The sequence below is a fragment of the Canis aureus genome, chromosome 16, assembly GCF_053574225.1.
Source record: "Canis aureus isolate CA01 chromosome 16, VMU_Caureus_v.1.0, whole genome shotgun sequence".
Lineage (NCBI taxonomy): Eukaryota > Metazoa > Chordata > Mammalia > Carnivora > Canidae > Canis > Canis aureus.
Genome location: NC_135626.1, coordinates 10,260,752 through 10,280,271, shown reverse-complemented (window position 1 = coordinate 10,280,271; position 19,520 = coordinate 10,260,752). Strand labels below are relative to the sequence as shown.

The following is a 19,520-nucleotide window of genomic DNA, read 5'->3' as shown; positions in this document are numbered from 1 at the left end:
GCCCCCAGGGCCCGTGCAGGGGTGAGGGAGGTGGGGGGTGGGGTGGTCCCAAGCCTGGCGCTGGGCGTGGAGCTTCTGTATTTCAAATCAGGATGTTAGAGGGGATGATGGCAGAAGTCCCCTCCCCGTGGCCCTGGAGACGCCAGATTCCCAGCCTGGCCCAGGCAGCCAGGCAGGGGTGCTCAGTGTCCTGGCGCACATTTGGGCCCCAGCAGGTCCTGCAAGGAGAGATGGCTCCCCATCGAGGCAGTCGGCCCTTCATCGGAGGGTGTCTGCTCGGGGAAAGACCACGTCACCGGAGAGCCGGGGCACTCGGCAGGCGTGTGCATCTGTGACCCTCCCCGTATGATGCTCCAACTGTGTTTTCTGCTCCTTTTCAGGGCATCACTGGTCCTTCGGGCCCGATCGGCCCCCCCGGCCCTCCCGGCTTGCCGGTATGTATCTGGGAGTGGTGGGTGGCTCTGGGTCACACTGGGGAGGCAGGCGAGCCCAGGCTGTGGGCCTCGGCGTGGTGGGAGGGTTATGGGATGGTCAGGAGCCCCCGGGTTGGGGCCCAGCACCGAGGGGATGCTGGGCCCAGAGTGGGTTTGCCCATCACCTCCACATCAGGGCCCTGGGTGACAGAAGCTAGAAAGAGGCATCTCTGGGCCCTGGTTTCAGGAGGGGAGGCAGGCATTTCAGGGATCAGGGATATGCTGGGCCAGGTGAGGAGAGTTGTCCCCATGAGCCTGTAGGATGGCCTGGCCCAGACAAGAGGGGCTGGGGACCATCCATAGGGCAGCCCCCATGTTGCTGGGCCACCCAGCTCCAGAGCCGTCCCCCAGGGCTGGGAGCCTCCAACTTGCCCCTCCTGGACCTGGGCCTGGGTCTGCGAGGCCAAGGTGAGGCCATGAGACCCGACACCCTGCTCTTCTGACTCTCGAGGCCTAACTGGCTTCCCTACTGCGATGGGGGTTGGAGTCAGGATGACTGGGGTCGGATGGGACGGGACCCTTCTCTGCCTCCATGTGGCTGAGCACCAGTCATACCCCCTACCCTGTCAAGCAGGTGCAAGCATGGACTCCTAAGAAAGGGGGCTCGGGTGCAGGCTGGAGGTGAAGAGCCAGCCAGGCCTGAGCAGGAGCATGGGGCGGGGTGGGCACCCAGAGGTGAAGGGCTGCCTGCACACTGATGCTCTGTCCCCTACTCTCTGCAGGGTCCTCCTGGGCCAAAAGGTGCTAAGGGCTCCTCGGTAAGTGGTGTGCACCCCTCTGCCCTGGATGGCCCCTCTGCCTTGGATGACAGCCACCCTGGGTCCCCTTTGCCCCCTTGACCGGCGGTGGCACCATCTTCATGCTTCTCCAGCGCCAACCGTCCTGAGCCCATCCCCAGCCATGGTTGCTGCAAACGCTCTCACCTTAGCAGGATGGTGCCCCTGAGGTTTCCATGTGGGGCATCGGCCTCTCGCATCTGGGCCTGGGGATGGGAGGGTCTCTGCCGTCCTCCCCCTGGCGCAGTAGACTTGGCCCCTGGCTGTGTCTGTGCAGGCGTTGGGGGATCATCCTAGAGTACAAAGCAGGTTTAAGTCACATCAGGCCTCTGTAATCAAGGTCGGTTCCCTCTTTCTCTCCCAGGGTCCCACTGGCCCAAAGGGTGAGGCTGGCCACCCAGGACCCCCTGGCCCACCGGTGAGTAGCCTTCAAAGACTTGAAAGTGGGACTGGTGGCTCTTCTGGTGCTGAGGCAGTCATGGAAGCATTGTGTGTGCTGTATACCTTCCAGGACTTTGCAGAGGGTGTCCAGATGCCTCTCCCTGGGAGGCCTGGTTGGCCACAGTGGGGGGGAGAGTGCACGTGGGGGTATCTGTGTGTGTGGGCACCTGTGTGGGTGTGACAGTGGGCAGCACCCACCAAGGCCCCCAGCAGTTGGGCAGGGGCCATGATGAGCCAGATTGTGGGGCGCGCTCACTCCATGCATCCCCCCCCCAGTTGAGTGAGCAGCCTCTCGATGCCTATCTCCATCCTTGGCTTGGGCTCCTACACCCACAGGCATTTGTGTGGCACCACCATACACAGCCCTAGGCTGGGCTGCAGGGGCGAGTGGAGAGCTAGTTGCTTTGAGTCCAGCTGAGGCTAGAACCCCAGGCCGCGGCCGGGAGGAGGGGGGTGTGCATGTAGGTGAGGCCCGGCAGCAGGGACAGGTGTGCAGTGCTCAGGAGCAGCAGAGAGAGAGGAGAAGCATGCTGAGGAGGACAGGTGTCTGTAACCAGGACGTGGGGCTCCAGCTGCCCGGGCGCTGCTCCCACCAACACCCACCGGGTCCTTCCACACACAGGGTCCCCCTGGCGAGGTCATCCAGCCCCTGCCGATCCAGGCATCCAGGACCCGGCGGAACATTGACGCCAGCCAGCTGCTGGATGACGGGGCCGGCGAGAGCTATGTGGACTACGCGGACGGCATGGAGGAAATCTTCGGCTCGCTCAACTCCCTGAAGCTGGAGATAGAGCAGATGAAGCGGCCCCTGGGCACGCAGCAGAACCCCGCCCGCACCTGCAAGGACCTGCAGCTCTGTCACCCCGACTTCCCAGACGGTAGGGGTGGCTGCGTGCGGGGCAGTGGGGGAGGCCCGTGGGGCTCACAGTGGGTGGGAGGGGGCGATGACAGGGCTGCCCAGGCAGCAGGACAGACACAGCCTTGTGTCCCCATCTGGGCAGCATGCGGCCACCTGGGCATCTCCCCCTGAACCTGATGGAGGCAGCGCAGAACACGGCCAGGTCCTAGGAGGAGGGAAGGAGGGCAAGGCTTTGGGGTGGCACGGAGCCCGGTCCTAGTCCGGTCGTAGCCACCGTCTTGTGTGTAAGCTGTGACCCTGGGCCTCGGGTCAGCCTTCCACGGAGAGGGTCCTCCCAGAGGACGGAGTGGAAGAGACAGTGTGTTGCTTGCTCAGCAGGGCATGCCCGACTTCGGGGTTGTCGTCAGGGTCAGGTTATACCCATGCTAACGTCAGTATCAGGGCGCTCCTTGGGACAGCCCTCCATCAAAGCCCCTCTCGTTCCTGTCCTCCCGTCCTCTGAGGCCTCCTGTTGAAAGATTCAGCCCCTTAGCCGGCTGTTGCCCCTGGGAAGTGTGGGTGTCTGTCCTCGAGACCTGAGGGGCTCCCAGGCCTCTCTCATCCCGAGTATGTGAATTTCCTAGCTCCACCCACAGCCCCTCTGCATTCCTGTCTCCCTGCCGAGGTGGCTGGGCCACCCTCCACTGCCAGCCAGAGCAGGGGCTCTAGGGGTTTCACCCTCCAGCTGGGTTCTCGGGGACGGGACTGTCATATCTTTATGTGGATGCAGCAAGGGCACTGGGCAGACCCGGGGGTGGCCCACACTGGTGGCCTGTGGGCCTGGCCCTGTGTCTTACCTGCTGAGCTGACGGCATGTGGCTCCTTCTGGAACCACACAGGGAGCAGCTGACGAATCCGCTCCCTGTCTGCCTTGCAGGTGAATACTGGGTGGATCCTAACCAGGGATGCTCCCGGGACTCCTTCAAAGTTTACTGCAACTTCACAGCTGGAGGGGCAACGTGCGTCTTCCCCGACAAGAAGTCCGAGGGGGTGAGTGCCTGCCTTCCCCTCACAGCAGGGCTGGGGTCAGAGTTGAGGTTTCTCCCCCGGGGGCAGACCCAAGGCATGGGACAGAATTGGCGCAGCCTGGTGCTGTGGCTGGTGAGGGGACGGCTGGCTCCTGGGAGGGCTTCCACCTGCCAGCCCCAGGTTGGGATTTCAACTGCTGGGTGTGTGGCTCCTTCCTACATTGACCTTGCAGGTCTGCCCTCAGACCAACCTGACACCCACGGGGACACCTTTGGGGCAAGCACACAGTCCCTCAGATGCATCTCTTAGAGGCTGGCATTTATCTCAGTTCTTGGGGTCAGCTGATGTCTAGCTGATGCCTCCTCCCATCTCTTCCGAGGGCAGCGTGTTTGTCCAAAGTGCTTGCGGTACAGAATCTTGGTCAGCGAGGTTCTGATGCACAGAGACTTGGTGGGAGGTAACAGTCACCTGGTGGGGGGTTTGTATGGAGGGGACAGGAGTGAATGTGTGTGGGGACACAGACGTGAAGCTGGTGTGTGTGTATGTGAGTGTGTGCATGTGGATGGGCATGTGGATGGGTGTGCAGATGGGTGTTGTATGGGTATGCAGATGGGCACGTGTGTGCATGTGGATAGGCGTGTGGATGGGTGTGCAGATGGGCATGTGTGTGCGTGTGGATGGCTGTGTGGACGGGTATGCAGATGGGCATGTGGACAGGTGTATGGATGCGTGTGCAGATGGGCATGTGAGTGCATGTGAATGGCGGTGTGGATGGGTGTGCAGATGGGCATGTGTGCATGTGGACAGATGGGTGGATGGGTGTGCAGATGGGTGTGTGAATGGGTATGCAGATGGGCATGTGTGTGCGTGTGGATAGGCGTGTGGATGGGTGTGCAGATGGGTATGTCCCTGCATGTGGATGGGTGTGTGGATGGGTATGCAGATGGCCATGTCTCTGCATGTGGATGGGTGTGTGGATGGGTGTGCAGATGGGCATGTGTGTGCGTGTGGATAAGCGTGTGGATGGGTGTGCAGATGGGTATGTCTCTGCATGTGGATGGGTGTGTGGATGGGTGTGCAGATGGGCATGTCTCTGCATGTGGATGGGTGTGTGGATGGGTGTGCAGATGGGCATGTGTGTGCGTGTGGATAAGCGTGTGGATGGGTGTGCAGATGGGTATGTCCCTGCATGTGGATGGGTGTGTGGATGGGTGTGCAGATGGGCATGTCTCTGCATGTGGATGGGTGTGTGGATGGGTGTGCAGATGGGCATGTGTGTGCGTGTGGATAAGCGTGTGGATGGGTGTGCAGATGGGTATGTCCCTGCATGTGGATGGGTGTGTGGATGGGTGTGCAGATGGGCATGTCTCTGCATGTGGATGGGTGTGTGGATGGGTGTGCAGATGGGCATGTGTGTGCGTGTGGACGGCCATGTGGATGGGCATGTGGATGGTGTGCAGACAGGCATATGGACGTGGGCTGCTTTCCCCTCTGGCGCAGGACAGTGAGGTGGACAAGGCCTCTAACTAACTGCAAGATGACCGCGACGCGGTGCCCTCTGCGTGGGGCCTGCGCAGAGCTCCATGCACCCCCAGGCGGCCGGCTGTGCAGACAGGCTTCAGCTCGGGTGCGGAGGGGCCAGGCGGCCTGTGGTCGCAGCTCCTCAGTGGCCGCAGTGCCGACAAGCAGCTGTGCTGTGCAGAGACGCCCTCCCCTCACCCCTGAACCTCACTGTGACTGTGGGGCCTCCAGGCCCTTGGACAGAAGGCCAGGCCACAGGGGCAGGGGCCCCACCCTCACAGGCACGATTTGGTGACCCCTGTTTTATATGCACACTCCCCAACCCGAAATTTGCAACCCTTGGTAACCTGTGTGCCCAGCAACAAATGCCCTGGTGTTCAAAACAAGAAAAAAAAATTGCAAGCCTCGGGACCCTCCTGTTTGGCAGAGGCCCAGGAAGAGATTTGGGTGGAAAGACCCTATTTTCTCATCTTTTGGTGGCTCTCTGTCCCTGAAATGTGGCCTTGCTGCTGGGGAATTAGTGGGCACCCCCTGGAGCCCCAGCTGGTGGTGTCGCTGGGCGGACAGCAGGCTGGGGCACTGAGCGACCCCCACTGCTCCGTGTTCTTCCTCGGGCTCAGCCTCATGCACATAGGGACCCCTCCCCATCAGGCAGCAGGAGGGCGGGGGTTTAACTTCAGCTCCGTGCCGGAGCACATGTTATCTGAGTGCTGAGCTGGGCGGGTCGGGAAGCCCCGGCGAGAGGGCAGCTGGGCACCACTTCCTTCCCTCTCCCCTGTGTGAGGCCAGCTCAGAGGGGAGCCCAGGGGGACAGCACAGGGAGTCGGACTCCTGCTTTTCCACTGTGCATGACTAGCACTGGGTGAAACAGGGGGCCCTGGGTCCTGGGAGGCCCATCTGCTGTGCTCCCTGGCTCTGCACCTGCAATGAGTGGCTCCCCATAGCCCGCTCTGCACTCGGCCTGTCCTGGGGAACTGTGCCTGGACCCTGCACAGAGCAGACGCCTGAATGGGAGCCCTCACCTCCCGTGGGGGGACAGATGCTCTCCGACCCTGTGACGGTCAGCTTCACGCTGCATCTTCAGGGAGGCTCCACCCACCGCACACTGGCACATAGGACACACGCATCAAATGAGATCAGATGGGATGGGAGGGCGGCCGCGTGTCCTTCCTGCCCCTCAGTGCTGTCTCTTACTGTCCTAAGTGCTGGCGGCCCCGGGAGTCCCTCCACCGCTCAGCAGCTATGAAGCCCCAGGCCCCGTACTAGAGGCTGGATATACGCAAATGGCCAAAATGCAGGCTGCTGGCCTGCTGGGTGAAGGCCTGGCTCTCCTCCTGTCCTCATCATGGCCACCAGCCTGTCCCAGGGCGAGCACCCCGACTCCGAAGGAGCCCCTCGGCCACGTGGGGGCGCGGCGCTCAGAGGAGGCCCTGCGGGCGGGATGCGGCGTGTTTGCAGGTGGTGGGGAGCACTCCTCGTGGCGGCGGCGGGAGAAGTAACCCTGTCCTTCTCTGTTTCTCTCCCACCCCCGCCCGATGTTTAGGCCAGGATCACTTCTTGGCCCAAAGAAAACCCGGGTTCCTGGTTCAGTGAATTCAAGCGTGGTAAACTGGTAAGGCGGCCCCTGGCGTCTCCGCGGTTGTCCTTCACATGCGCCCGTTTCGTATCTTACAGAGTAAAATGGCCCGCTGGCCCAAAGAGCAACCTTCTACCTGGTATAGTCAGTACAAGCGAGGGTCCCTGGTAAGTGGCCACCGGGCGCTGCCTGCTTGCGGGACGGCCGGGCTCGCGGCTCTGCATGGCTCTCATGGCCGCCGGGCACCGCACCTGCTCTGGCACCTCTGGCAGAGCTGCTCCACGGCACGTGACAGCCAGACTCCGCATCGGCGCCCACGCCCGCCACCCCTGACCAGAGTTTGTTTAGCCTGGGAGCAGGTGGATGGAGCAGGGGGATGGAGCCGGGGGCTGCTCTTCCTGTCAGGTCTAGGACAGGAGCATGGTGCTCAGGGCGCCCAGAGCCACCGCAGGACGCCGCCAGGACTTGGGACCAAAGACACCAGGGTTTTACACAGAGGGTTTTACTTTGCGAAGTCCTTGTGGGCAGGTCTTAGGGCCGTCCTTAGGGCCCACCTGGCCGTGGGCTTGTCCTACACCCACGCCACTAGGTCGGTCCCCGCATCAACTCCTGGGGAGCCAGTCTCCATAACCCGGCCCAGACATGGAAAGACCCTGGCATCCCTTGGAGGAAGCGGCGGTGGTGGTCTGTCACCAGCCCAGAGCCGAGCCCATCTGGACTCCTTCATACGAGGCCGGTGGCTGCTCCCGCATGGTTGGGCGTGTTGCCCTGACTGTCCCAGGGGTTTGGTCCGGGCCCTTCCCTGGAGCATAGTGCAGAGCCCCGTACCCTCTTTCTAGCAAGTGAAAGGGCCAGGGGTCCAGGGTGTGGACATGTTGCAGGCACCTGACTTTGCTCCCTGCCTTCATGTCCTCAGATCCGGTCGTCCCGCCCCCACACGCTCTGGGAGGGGGTCCTTTGTCACCCGGAAGCCAGACTGTGGGAGTTCCGTGACTTCCCACCCGGCCATTGCCCACAGTGCGAGCACTGTAGCCTCACGGGGGGCAGCGGAGCACAGAGGCCACGTCCCCCAAGGACTCACAGTGTGGAGGCTTCCAGCTGGCCTTGGCTCTGTCCCACCTCTCAAAACCTCTTGCTCTTAAACCCTGAAGCACTTCCTGGCTAACAATGTCACACGCTCTCCGCGTTCTTGATTCCAAGTCGCTCTGGCTCTTGGCAGACACTCTGAAAGTCCGCGCTCACCTCACCACGTCTGTGGAGGCTTCCTCTTATCTCTCCGTGTGGACAACGGGCCTCTCACCTGCTTCTCCGCCTGCTGTCCCTCCTCCCTCCGCCCCTGTTGTGCTCACTCAGAGCAGTGGGCACGCAGAAGGACCTGCCTCGGACCCCGCTCAGCATGGGGCAGCCCAGGGAGCAGGGCACCCAGGACAGGTGCACTCCCCGGCGCCCCTCGGGGCCTAACCCCAGCACCTCACTCAGAACACCCACGTTCTTCCCAGAACTAGGGAGCCCACCTCCTGTCACTTGTCCCATCTCAGACTTTAGACGGAGGCCAAGGCGAAAGGATGGCCCCAGGAGGAGACAGTTTCCCCTTCAGGTTCTCGTCCTGCTGGATTTCCAGCTCTCTCTGGCTGTCCTAGTGGACAGGACATAGACGCAGAAGAAACAGGCTCCCTCTGTGGACCTGGCTGCTCTGGCCGCGGCCCATGAAGACAGTCCTGCAGAGCCCCTCTCCCACGGTGGGACAGTGGGGTCCCGGGGCTCAGCACTGGGGGTTTAGGTCCTTCTGTGTCCTGCACTGCTCGCTGGCCGGCCCCTGTGCATGCATGCTTCCCCAAGTCGAGTGTCCTCCCAGAAGGAGCACCTGATGGCCTGGACTGCGGTTGGTATTGGGTTTCCACCCTCAGGGTTGGACCGTGAGGTATTTGGTCACTGTGTGCAGAGCTGGAGTGGCCCTCCCTCCGGGCCCTAGTGGGGACGGGCAGGGTTGCCAGCTGGGGCCCCCGTTCTCCACGCTCTCTAGTTCCACATACGTGTGTGAGCCAGCGGGCAGCGGGGACCTCGGTGCTCTCTCGTGTGTCTGGCACAGGCCTTGTGGGCTGGGGAAGGGCCAGCCTTGGAACGTGGCCTCGGACCCTGACATCTGCTCCTCCTGCTGATGCTCAGAAACCGCCCGAGCCCTCTGCCTCCTACGGGGGGGGAGGGGGGGGTGCAGGGTGCTGCCTGGCAGGGGAGGGGGTCGAGCCCCATCTGGGGGCCAGGGAGGCACCCAAGTGCCTGGGCCGTGTCCAGCTGCTCAGAATGATGCAGACCCTGAGGTGTGGGACACCCCGCCGAGCTCAGCCGCCCATGTTGGGGGTGGGCTGGTGACGCTGGAGAAGGCTCTTGAGAATGGGTGCGTCATCTTTCCCTGGCACCCTGCCCTGGGCCTGCTGTCAGCGGGTCTTCTCAGGGAGGGTCACGTCCCCAGAGTGCCCCTGGCTGCCCCCTCTCGGTGTGGGCAACAAGGAGCCCCAACCCCCGGGCCGGGAAGGCCTATCCCGAGTGTCACCCTGTGACTCTAGGAGGGTGCCCAATCACCCTAGCCCTCCCTCTGGCTCTTGGCCAAATGGCTCAGGACCCTCTTGCCGCCGGGTCGGCCAGGTACCCCGTGCCTCCCTGCCAGCCGGCTGAGTTACCCCCAAGACCCCCCTGCCCTCTCCATCTGTGGTTTTCATGGCTCCCTGGCCAGGGCCTAGTGCATCCTTGGCACCCAGAAGATGGTTTTCATCTGTTATCATCATCTCATGGGTGCCTTCCTTTGGTGGATCTCCAGGCACAGTGATGGGAACTATATGCCACGTCTCTGCCCCCAGGGTACTTCCCGTCCGGGGAGGGCTGCAGGCCAGAGCTGGTGTGGAGGGCCTTACAGCCCAGTAGGGAAAGCAGACAGCCAGGCTAAGGTGGGGAAGGACACCTAACCTGGGCAGGCTTCCTGCAAGAGGAGGCACGTGACCAGCCAGGCCAGGAGGGAGGTCTCTAGAAGAAATGAAGTGTGTTTTGCTCTGTTCCAGGGAGCCCTTGAGCGAGCCAGTGCATTCTGGCCTTGGGGGCGCTGCGTGTGCAGCACGTTTCCAGGGTGGCTCACACTCTGGAGGAGACAGCACGTGGACCAAGGTTGCAAAGGCTGGGCCGTGAGTGGGGCCCTGGCCCCTCAGTGCTGAGCACCCCCCTTGTTCCCCCAGCTCTCCTACGTGGACGCCGAGGGCAACCCCGTGGGTGTGGTCCAGATGACCTTCCTGCGGCTGCTGAGTGCCTCTGCCAACCAGAACATCACCTACAACTGCTACCAGTCGGTAGCCTGGCAGGACGCCGCCACGGGCAGCTACGACAAGGCCATGCGCTTCCTGGGCTCCAACGACGAGGAGATGTCCTACGACAACAGCCCCTACATCCGTGCCCTGGTGGATGGCTGTGCTGTGAGTGACACGTGGCGGCCCGGGGGCGGGGGGAGCCTGCGCGGCGTGTGGGGCAGTGAGGGCGCAGGGGGACACGGGCACCTGACAGGAAGGGCCAGGAGCCGAGTCTGTGGCCCTGTCGGGCTGTGTCGTGGCACCTGTTGCAGTCCGGCCTGGAATTAGAGACTCTGTCCTTAGGACTCTCCCCAGGAACGGCCAGGATGCAGGCGGGTTCTGGTCCTGGGCGTACGCTGGGCTGGGCGGTGCTCCGCGGGTTCAGGGCTGGCCTCGGCTCCCCATGTACCCTGGCCACACGAGGTCGTACCCGGGCCCATCCACCTGCCGGGAGGGGCGGTTCTGCTCGCAGGCCTGATGGGAGGCCTGCTCGGCCCATACAGCCAGGCAGTGCTGGGGTTGCATTTGCTCTCCGGGCCCGGGCCCTGGGATGCTTGCTGTCCTCTGCACCCCAGCTGTGGCCTCCCAGAGTGAGGCCTAGGTCCCCCCTGAGGGTCAGCTCCTGGGTCTTCCCCAAGGGTCGGCTCCTGGGTGCCCCCCGAGGTTTCAGCTCCTGGGTTCCCCACCAAGGGTCAGCTCTTGGGGACTGCCCCTCGGGGCCTGGTATCTCCCAGGGTGGGTCTGGGCTGTGTCCTTATGTCTTGGGAGGTGTTTGGGGGGCCACTGGAGGGTGGAGGTTGCCAGGAGGCATCGTCTCTGTGAGTCTCTGTCACATCCCAGCGCCGGTCCCTCTGTCCTTTAGAGCCCCTGCCCAAGGTGCCCAGGCCAGCCCCCACGGGGACATGGCTGGCTCCATGTGCAGGGCCCCCCACCAGGCCAGCACGTGATGCTCTTCTGTGGAAGGCTCACCTCATGGCCAGGCCATCCCAGCGCCAGCTGCAGACAGGGTCCATCCAGCAGACTTCGGGGTGGAAGCTTCTTCTAGTTCTGTTGGGAACTAGAACCTGAGCTTCTTCTAGTTGGCCCAGCTGTGCCACCAGTTGCCTTCCACCCCATGTTGGGAACAGAGCCACCAGGGCACAGGTTGGGGGTGGGCATGGTGTGTTCCAGGCCAGGGAGAGGCATCCCCAGCACTGAGCTGCAAGAAGCCTGCACTCTTGCCTCTGGGTCAGCGCTCCCTGCCACATGTTCCACCCACCCCCCGCCCCCCGCCCTCCCTGGCCTATCACAGCATGCTCAGAATGTGAGTTTTCCCTACTGTCCCCTGTTGAGGCCCAGGGCTGTCCGGGCCAGGCCAGAAGGTCAGGGACAGCTCCGTGGGGTGTCGGGGTCCAGCAGGAAAGTGACTGCGTGGAGCTGCTGGGTGGCCGCTGAGAGCAGGACCCCAGCTCACTGCCTGCATCTGCCCTGGCTGGGGCCAGCGCCTGGGCTGCCACCTCCGGCCCCGGGGAACCTCTGTTCCTTCTCATCCTGGATGTACCCAGTCCTCCCCATCCCGGGACACCCTCCTCTCCTCCCTGCTCCTGCACACCCTGGGTATGTGTGGGTCAGTCCTTTGGTCTGACTGTGGAATGTGTGGAACCCATCCCCGTTTAAAGCAGAGGAGTCCCACCCTCTGGGAAGGGATCCAGAAACACCCTGGGAAGTGAGGTGGGGGGTGCCACCTGCATCTGCTGGGGCTCCCGATGCGCACCCCACGCTGCTTTGAGAAGGTTGTGAGGCAGCAAGTAAAATTATCCCCATGGCTCTGCCGCTTACGTGGGGGAACGGTAATAGCACCTGCTCCATGAGACTGTTCCAGGAGTGCATCTCCTCTCACCTCAGAAGAGCTCGCAATTGTGTTCAGCCTGGCGGAAGCCCCAGAAGAATCAGCTCTTTGACTATTTCCGACTGCACAGCCCAGGCTACGGGGAGGGAGGCAGTGAAGGTGGAGATAGGAGTGTCTTTGGGGTGAGGCAGGACCTCGGGACAGGGCTCAGATTGGAGCAGAAGGGGGAGGAAGTGCCCTGGTGGGGCCAGGACGTGCCACCTGTGGTCACACCTGGTGACGGGGCTCACGGGTTCCCAGGAGAGGGGAACATTCCCCACAAGGGGTTCCGGGAATCGCGGGGAAAGGGCAGGCCACCCCAGCTCCCTGCTCCAGCTCAGATAGGCTCTGCTCTGGTGCCCCATCCCTCTTTTTCTGGACATTCCCTGTCCACATCTGAAGCCCCCAAAGTTCCTGGCAGCACATCCCGGAGCCCCTGAAGTTCCCAACAGCACATCCTGGAGCCCCTGAAATTGCTAACAGCACGTCCTGGAGACACCAAAGTTCCCAATAGCATATCCCAGAGCCCCCGAAGTTCCTGGTAGCACAACCCGGAGCCCCTGAAGTTCCCAACATACAACCTGGAGTCCCTGAAGTTCCCAATGGCACGTCCTGGAGCCCCCAAAGTTCCCAATGGCACATCCCGGAGCCCCTGAAGTTCCTAACAGCACATCCCGGAGTTCCAAAGTTCCCAGCAGCATGTCCCAGAGCCCCCAAAGTTCCCAACAGCACGTCCCAGAGCCCCCGAAGTTCCTGGCAATGGCATCTAACTCAGAGCCCGCCCTCCTGGCTCTGCAGGCACGTCAGTACAAGGTCGAGCTCCCATCTCTCTTAACCCAAGAGCAAATGGCCTCCCTTCTCTGGCCATGTCTTCTGGTGATGTGGCCGTGCTGGCAGCATGTGGCCTCCACGCACCAAATGCCACTAGGATCACTCCGGCCTCTGGGCAAGAGCTGCTGATTGGGGCTTCTCTTTATTGTGCAGAAGCAAAATTTGAAGTCAGGAGGGGTCCAGTGAGCTGCCCAAGGCCCTTAGGCTATGGCCAAACGGATCTCCTAATTCCTGTCCCCTTTCCACCATCGTCCATTTCTGGCATAGCTGCACCTTGAATGCCTCCATTGACAGGGAGCTTGCTCCCACCTGGGGCAGCCCAGACCATGGCCACAAAGTCTCAGTGTTAGGAAGCTCTTCTGGGAATTGAGCTAAAATCTTCTTGCTGTAATTCCTGCCTCTCTTTCTTGCTTTTGCCCCTTATGTCGTGCAGAGGGGACCTGGTTCCATAGTAGAGTTGCTCAGCCTTTGGGGCTGGCTGAATCTTTGGGGTGCATGGGGTTGGGCTGGGGGCATCCTGTGCCTTGTAGGATGTTGAGCAGCATCTGTGGCCTCGACCCTCTGGATGCTAGTCCCCTACTTAGATGCCGCAACCCAAAAATGCCCTCAGGTATTGCCGTGTGCCCCCTGCCCCCACCCCGGGGTGCTGCCTCCTACCCAAAGGAGAAAGATTCAAGGGGAGCCCCAAGGGTTCCCGCAGAAGTGCTGTGGCTGTGTGCACCCCCCGAGGGGCCTCTGAGCGGGGCCCAGCCCTGTGCACAGACACAAATCACCTGGAAGAGGGCCTGAGGAGCTGTGCCACATAAATCCTGTTGTTTGGGTGCCCTTGGGGGCCACTGCTGGCCCGTAATGGTCAGTTAGTTAGTTATAAAGGTTTTATTTATTTACTCATGAGAGACACTCAGAGAGAGGCAGAGACACAGGCAGAGGGAGAAGGAGGCTCCCTGCGGGGAGCCTGATGCCGGACTTGATCCTGGGACCCCAGGATCATGCCCTGAGCTGGAGGCAGACGCTCAACTGCTGAGCCACCCAGGGATCCCTGTAATGGTTATTTATGCCTCTGGAATGACAGGGCAGCCTGATGCCACATGCCCTCTCTATGTGCTCTGGTGATTGCAGCTGCGGGGCCCCATATATCCAGGGGGAGTGTCCTGGGCACTCAGCAAGCGCCGCCACCCCTCGGGGGGAGGAAGAGAGGCAGACGTGGTCCCGCAGAGGCTGGTTTGTGGGCCCCCCGTGGGAGGAAGGGGCAGCCCTGCAGCCGAGGTGGCTCGGGTCCCCTGGCAGCCCCTGCCTTCCAGTGGCCCTGATAGCCTCCAGGGCAGCCGTCGCTCTGGTCCCCTGCTATGTGGCGGCCAGCAGTGAAGACGGAGGCCACAGGGGCAGAGCCTAGGCGGGTGGAGGTAGGCACCGGTCTGGACAGGGGAGGCGTGAGGCCACCCCTTCCAGTCAGCACGAGGGTGCAGCTAGGCCCCTGCCACGTTGTCCGAAAGTGCCAGCGTTCATGGCCCCGAGTTCCCGGTCGTCCCTGAGCTGTCCTTTAGGGCAGTGTCCCGCGTCACGATTGTCTGAGAGGCAGACTGTGTGGACCTAGAGCAATGCCGTCTCTGGGGTGGGCCAGAGCTCACAGTGCTGACAAGCCCCAGGGGACCTCGTAGTGGCTCTGAAGCGCTGTTCCCAGCTTTAAAATAATTGCAGCCAGACCCAGCTGCGGGCAGGATGAGGTTAAGGCAGGGACGTGGTGGGGACGTGGCAGGAACATGATGAGGATGTGGCGGGGATGTGGCAGGGACAGATGTCTCCAGGATAAGGAATTTCCAAGAAGGTGTGGCACTCAGGGAAGTCGTGAGGCGGCTGCGCGCCAGTGCTCGGCCACCGGGGGCTTCTGTGTGGCAGGCCTGCTGGATGCGCTGGACATGAGGGTCTCTTCCACCACACGGTGGTCTGTGCTGCGGAAAACAGCCACAGAGACAGTTGGCTACCTAGCGCTTGTCACACACCGAGCACTGGAAGCCACAAATTCGTGTGACCTGACTGTTCCTGAGGGTCGGCTCAGGAACTTGGGAGTGGCTCAACCAGGTGGCTGTGGCCCAGAGTGTCCCCATCAGCTCAGGCCGTGTAACAAAACGCCCCAGACTGACGCCTCGTCTATGGCAGCCACAGGCTTCCTATGGCCCTGGAGGCTGGAAGGCTGAGGTCGGGTGCTGGCATAGGCGGGTTCAGCCTGCTTGGGGGGGCTGCCCGCAGTTGAATTCCTGCGCTGGAGAGAGCGGCTAGCTTTCCAGTCACTGCCTGTCAGGCACCAGTCATGGGCTCCATCCACATCACCCAGTCCCCTCCCAGAGGTCTCCAGATGCCCTCACATTGTGTACAGGACATCAACCCCTGGATGGTGGGGTGGCTGGCACTGTGCTGTGGCTGCGGGCTGCTATCCAGGGAGGGCTATGGGGCTGGGGGTGCTGCTCAGTTCCGGCCACATGGGCCCCCCAGAGGAGTGACAGGGGTATTGTGCCCACTGCCACCCGCAGAGTGGAAGCCACCTAGTAGCCACTCAGCTTCCTGTGGCTACCCGTGCACCACACACAGATCCCGGCACCCCAACCCCATTCTTCAGGGGGAACTAAGGCCCCCAGAGACTCTGCGCTCCTCTTTCAGGATGTGGACAGTGCAGGGAGACCCTCTCCAGAGCCACAGGCCCTGAGAGTGTGACTCTGTGCTGGGTGCGAGGTAGACACAGCCGCTTGGGGTGCCTGTGCTGGTCTGCAGGGAGCATGCCAGCCCCGGGGACCCTCGCCAGGGGGTGTTGGTTAGAGGGTGGTGCCCCTTTAGCCTTGCATGGAAGGGTCCTGCAGGCTCAGAGCTGAGCTTGGGTGGCTCCTCAGTCCGGGACGACCCTGCACCTCTGCACCCTGTGCTCTGGGACAGGAGGCGTGCAGGGGAGCGGAGATGCCTCTCCTGGGGAAGTTCTGTCCCCTTTGTAGGGCTCACTCTCCTAATTAGCAAGGTGGGTCTTGCAGCCTGACCTGGAGTTGAGCTGGGGATGACCTGAGATGCTCACCTGAGCTGCAGGGGACTCAGTGTAGCATGCTGCTCCCTCCCTGCACTGTCCCTGGCCCTCTGTGCCTCAGTTTACCCAGAACTCCTCAAGACCAGGTAGTGGGTAAGGTTCCCCCCTGTCCTCACCCTCCTGCGTGTGATCGCCAAGGGCAGGGCTGGCCATGAGCTCTTACTGTCTCAGAAGTCCTCATTTTGAACGTGGAGCAGCCAGGATCCGAGTATCCCAGGGGAGCAGCATTTCCTGTAGCTGGTCCTGGCGGGGGCACCTTGGGGTGTCCCAGCTGGGCCGGAACTGTGCATGGATTAAATGGGATGTCATGGGGTGCGGTGCGGGGGCGCTGCCTGCCCTGGTCTAGCACATTTCCTCCCTCCTCCTGCCCAGAGACACGGCGCAAACCCACTTTCTCCGCGGCTGGTGGAGCGTGCACACGGGAACCCAGGAGCCGGGGCGGGTGTGGCGGGTGAGACTCAAACCCCAGAGGTGCCCCCATCCCCCTTTTACCCACGTGTGCCTCTCCTCTGCTTCCCAGACGAAGAAAGGGTATCAGAAGACTGTTCTGGAGATCGACACGCCCAAGGTGGAACAAGTGCCCATCGTGGATATTATGTTCAATGATTTCGGTGAAGCATCACAGAAATTTGGATTTGAAGTGGGGCCGGCTTGCTTCCTGGGCTAGGAGCCGTGAGCCCGGCCCCCAAGAGCAACCTCGTGACCTCAGCGCGCCGTCTGCGGGCGTCCTGGACAGTGAAGGCCCCTCGTCCCTCCCCCGACCTCGTCTGCGCCTGGCTCCGCGCCGGGCCAGACCCCAAACCCACAGAGAGCGAAGGGAAAGAGCCGACTCCCCAACCCCGGAGCCGAATCACATGACCTAGACGGCCCACAGCCACCGGGCCCCACTGCTTTGTCAGCCCCATCTGTCCCCACCATGCGCCACTGGGGCGGGGACGGGGCCGCATTTCTGGCCGCCCAGCCGGCCGATCCATCGCCTGCGTGGGGAGGTCACCAGGCCGGGCGTGGGGCTGCAGTATTTGGAGATCACGTTTTTTGTTGTTTTTTTTTAATTCAACTTGAAGATGCGTATTTCCCCTGACCATCGAAAAAATGTTCAGAGGCAAACCTTGTAAAAAGGTCATCCCCACCCCGCCAGAGCCTCTGTTTTCAACTACACGATCCATTCACAGGCCCAGTGTCATTCTGCATGTGCCTTTCCAATGGATTAAAGGTGCTTTCGTTTTTGTGAGTTTTAAGTAAATATTTGTATTGTATTGTCCTAAGTGTTCAGTGTCCCCGACTTTCAATCACGCATGTCAGCCCGGCTTCAGTCCTGCTGAGAGAGTGGGGTGAAGGGTGGGTGTCCAGTTCTGGTGAGGAAGGAGCAGCCCCGTGCCCCACCTGGCCAGGGACGTGCAATAAGGTGGAGGTTCGCCCGGGGGCAGCAGGAGTGCACACTGCCGTGGCAACAGCGGAGCCCAGGGTGCCCGGGCCCCTTTTCAGACAATTTTTTGATTAGCTTTGGATTTTTTTTTTAATGGAGAGGAAAAAAAAAAAAAAGAACTTGATGCTTTGCCTTTCCTACATGCACTTAGATTAAATCACAGGCATAAATTAATTTTAATTGCTTCCTTTTCCCGTTTTTCTACCCGCAGAGCCTGATGGGAGAGTATCCAGGGCAGGGAAACCACACTTTCTGTAGATGATAATTAAATGAAAATTGGTGCTTACTTTTACACTTCTCCTTTGTGGTGCTATCTGTTTTAAGATCTCCTTGCAAAGGGGACACTGGGGTGACCCGGCCGTGCGGCCTCCCGCCTCTCTCGGTCCCCGCCTCTGCCTCCCCGGCGCGGTGGGGACCTGCCGAGGACGGGAGGGTGGACGGGCGGATGCTCGCTCACCGCCTCCCTTCCCGTGGGGCCCACGTGTCCCTGCGCTCCCAGAGGGTGGCCAGGCCCGTTTCCAGGATTGGGTTGTGCCTCTGTGATTTGAAAACACACGCGCGCTATAAAAGATGCTGCCCACGGTGTCCGCGGCGTGACGATGAGCAGCTCGTACGCATCCGGTTTGCCGAATGTCTGGTGCTAATTTCTGTGTTTGTTCCAAGAACTGAGCTGAAGCCGCGTGTGCCGTCCCAGCTGGGCTGCCTTTGCCCGGGGGGCCTCAGCCGACGGGAGTCGTGCAATCAACTCTGTGGGCCGCCTCCCCACACGAGCAACCCGGGGTTCCAGCTGCCGGCGTCCTGGGCCGCGGGCCTCCCCCGCTCCGGAGAGCTCAGGGCTGGCGGGGCTTCGTGAGCGAGGGCAGGGGGCTGCCTGCCGTGGGCGGAGGACCCGAGGGGCCTGCGAGGAAAGGCAACCCCTTCACTGTGAAAAGCTGCCCTCGAGCAATGCCCTTTCCTTCCGTGACGGGAGGAGCAGGTGAGGACCGCGGGCCCTGCTCGGCCCCCTCGGGAGGAGCTGTGACCGTTCCGGTGCTGTCGTCTGCCCACCTGCCCGCCCCGCCTGGGAGACCGCAGCAGAGCCTTGCCCCCACCTTGGGCATCACGGAACCACCCGCTAGGATTGCCCGCATTCCCGTGGAAATTGAATCTTGCTGTCGCCAAAGAAAAGTCTGGCTCGGAGGTTCTTTGGAGCCCAGGATGCCGGCATGCGCCAATGACTCTCACATTTGTCTCTTCCAAAGCAAAGCCATATCCGAGGGCTGCCACGTGGTGCCCTGTGGGTGTTGTCTAGGTCATGTGATTCCGTTTTGCTTCCTCGTCCCTCCTGAGGCCCCCGTCACGCTGTCTTCCTCACCCTCTGGCCCCTTCAAAACTGTTGTCATTTGTACTGAAGTCAAATGTGTCCCGTTCTCCCCAGACCACTTCGCTATGGTATATTGCAATAAAAATTACTTCTTATATTTGCAGATGTTCTCCTGGTGTGATTCTTGTCCTTCCTTCTCTCTATAACTGGACACATATTGATGTAAAGGGGAAAATGATACATGGAAAACCCACGGGAAGGGTCCTGGGGCATTGGGATCTTTAAAATACAATGTCAGGTGACACCTGCCTGTTGCCTAAAAACCCCATAGATCTGTTCCGAAGTTTTAACTGTAATGCCCAGAAAGGGGCATTTTAAAATATTTGAAAACCGTGTGATGGGAAAGTGCTTGTAAGAGCTTCTTAATAAATACAGTTTACTGTTTCCACCGTACGCAGACGCGATTGGCTGTCTTCTTTTTTTTTATATATAAATTTATTTTTTATTGGTGTTCAATTTGCTAACATATAGAATAACACCCAGTGCTCATCCCGTCAAGTGCCCCCACCAGTGCCCGTCACCCAGTCACCCCCAGCCCCCGCCCTCCTCCTCTTACACCACCCCTAGTTCGTTTCCCAGAGTTAGGAGTCTCTCATGTTCTGTCTCCCTTTCTGATATTTCCCACTCATTTTTTCTCCTTTCTCCTTTATTCCCTTTCACCATTTTTTATATTCCTCAAATGAATGAGACCATATAATGTTTGTCCTTCTCCGATTGGCTGTCTTCTTTTTTAAAATTTTTTATTTATTGATAAACGACACAGAGAGAGAGGCAGAGACACAGGCAGAGGGAGAAGCAGGCTCCCTGCAGGGACCCCGATGTGGGACTCGATCCCAGGACCCCAGGATCACGCCCTGGGCTGAAGGTGCCTCGATTGGCTACCTTCTTAAGGATGAAGGGGCCTCCTCCGGCCTTGAACCACTGCGTGAAGCCAGGGACCACAGGGGGCCGAGAAAGGGGGTGCCCATTGCCCTCCAGGA

General features: G+C 61.0%; 1 protein-coding gene across 2 annotated transcripts in view; it reads left to right on the top strand.

Moving 5' to 3' along the window:
• The window catches only part of COL5A1 (collagen type V alpha 1 chain), a 150,506-nt gene extending 131,863 nt beyond the window's left edge, over window positions 1-18,643 (top strand). The window contains exons 59-66 of one of the 2 annotated variants that reach the window (XM_077851271.1): window positions 381-434; window positions 1,196-1,231; window positions 1,614-1,667; window positions 2,313-2,568; window positions 3,466-3,578; window positions 6,753-6,821; window positions 9,879-10,112; window positions 16,272-18,643. In XM_077851271.1, the coding sequence (XP_077707397.1) occupies window positions 381-434; window positions 1,196-1,231; window positions 1,614-1,667; window positions 2,313-2,568; window positions 3,466-3,578; window positions 6,753-6,821; window positions 9,879-10,112; window positions 16,272-16,418 (963 nt within the window). In that variant the 3' untranslated portion in view covers window positions 16,419-18,643. Of the gene's footprint in view, window positions 1-380; window positions 435-1,195; window positions 1,232-1,613; window positions 1,668-2,312; window positions 2,569-3,465; window positions 3,579-6,621; window positions 6,691-6,752; window positions 6,822-9,878; window positions 10,113-16,271 lie in introns of both variants that reach the window. The other variant, XM_077851270.1, reaches the window with a different exon arrangement.
• The last annotated feature ends 877 nt before the right edge of the window (window positions 18,644-19,520 follow it).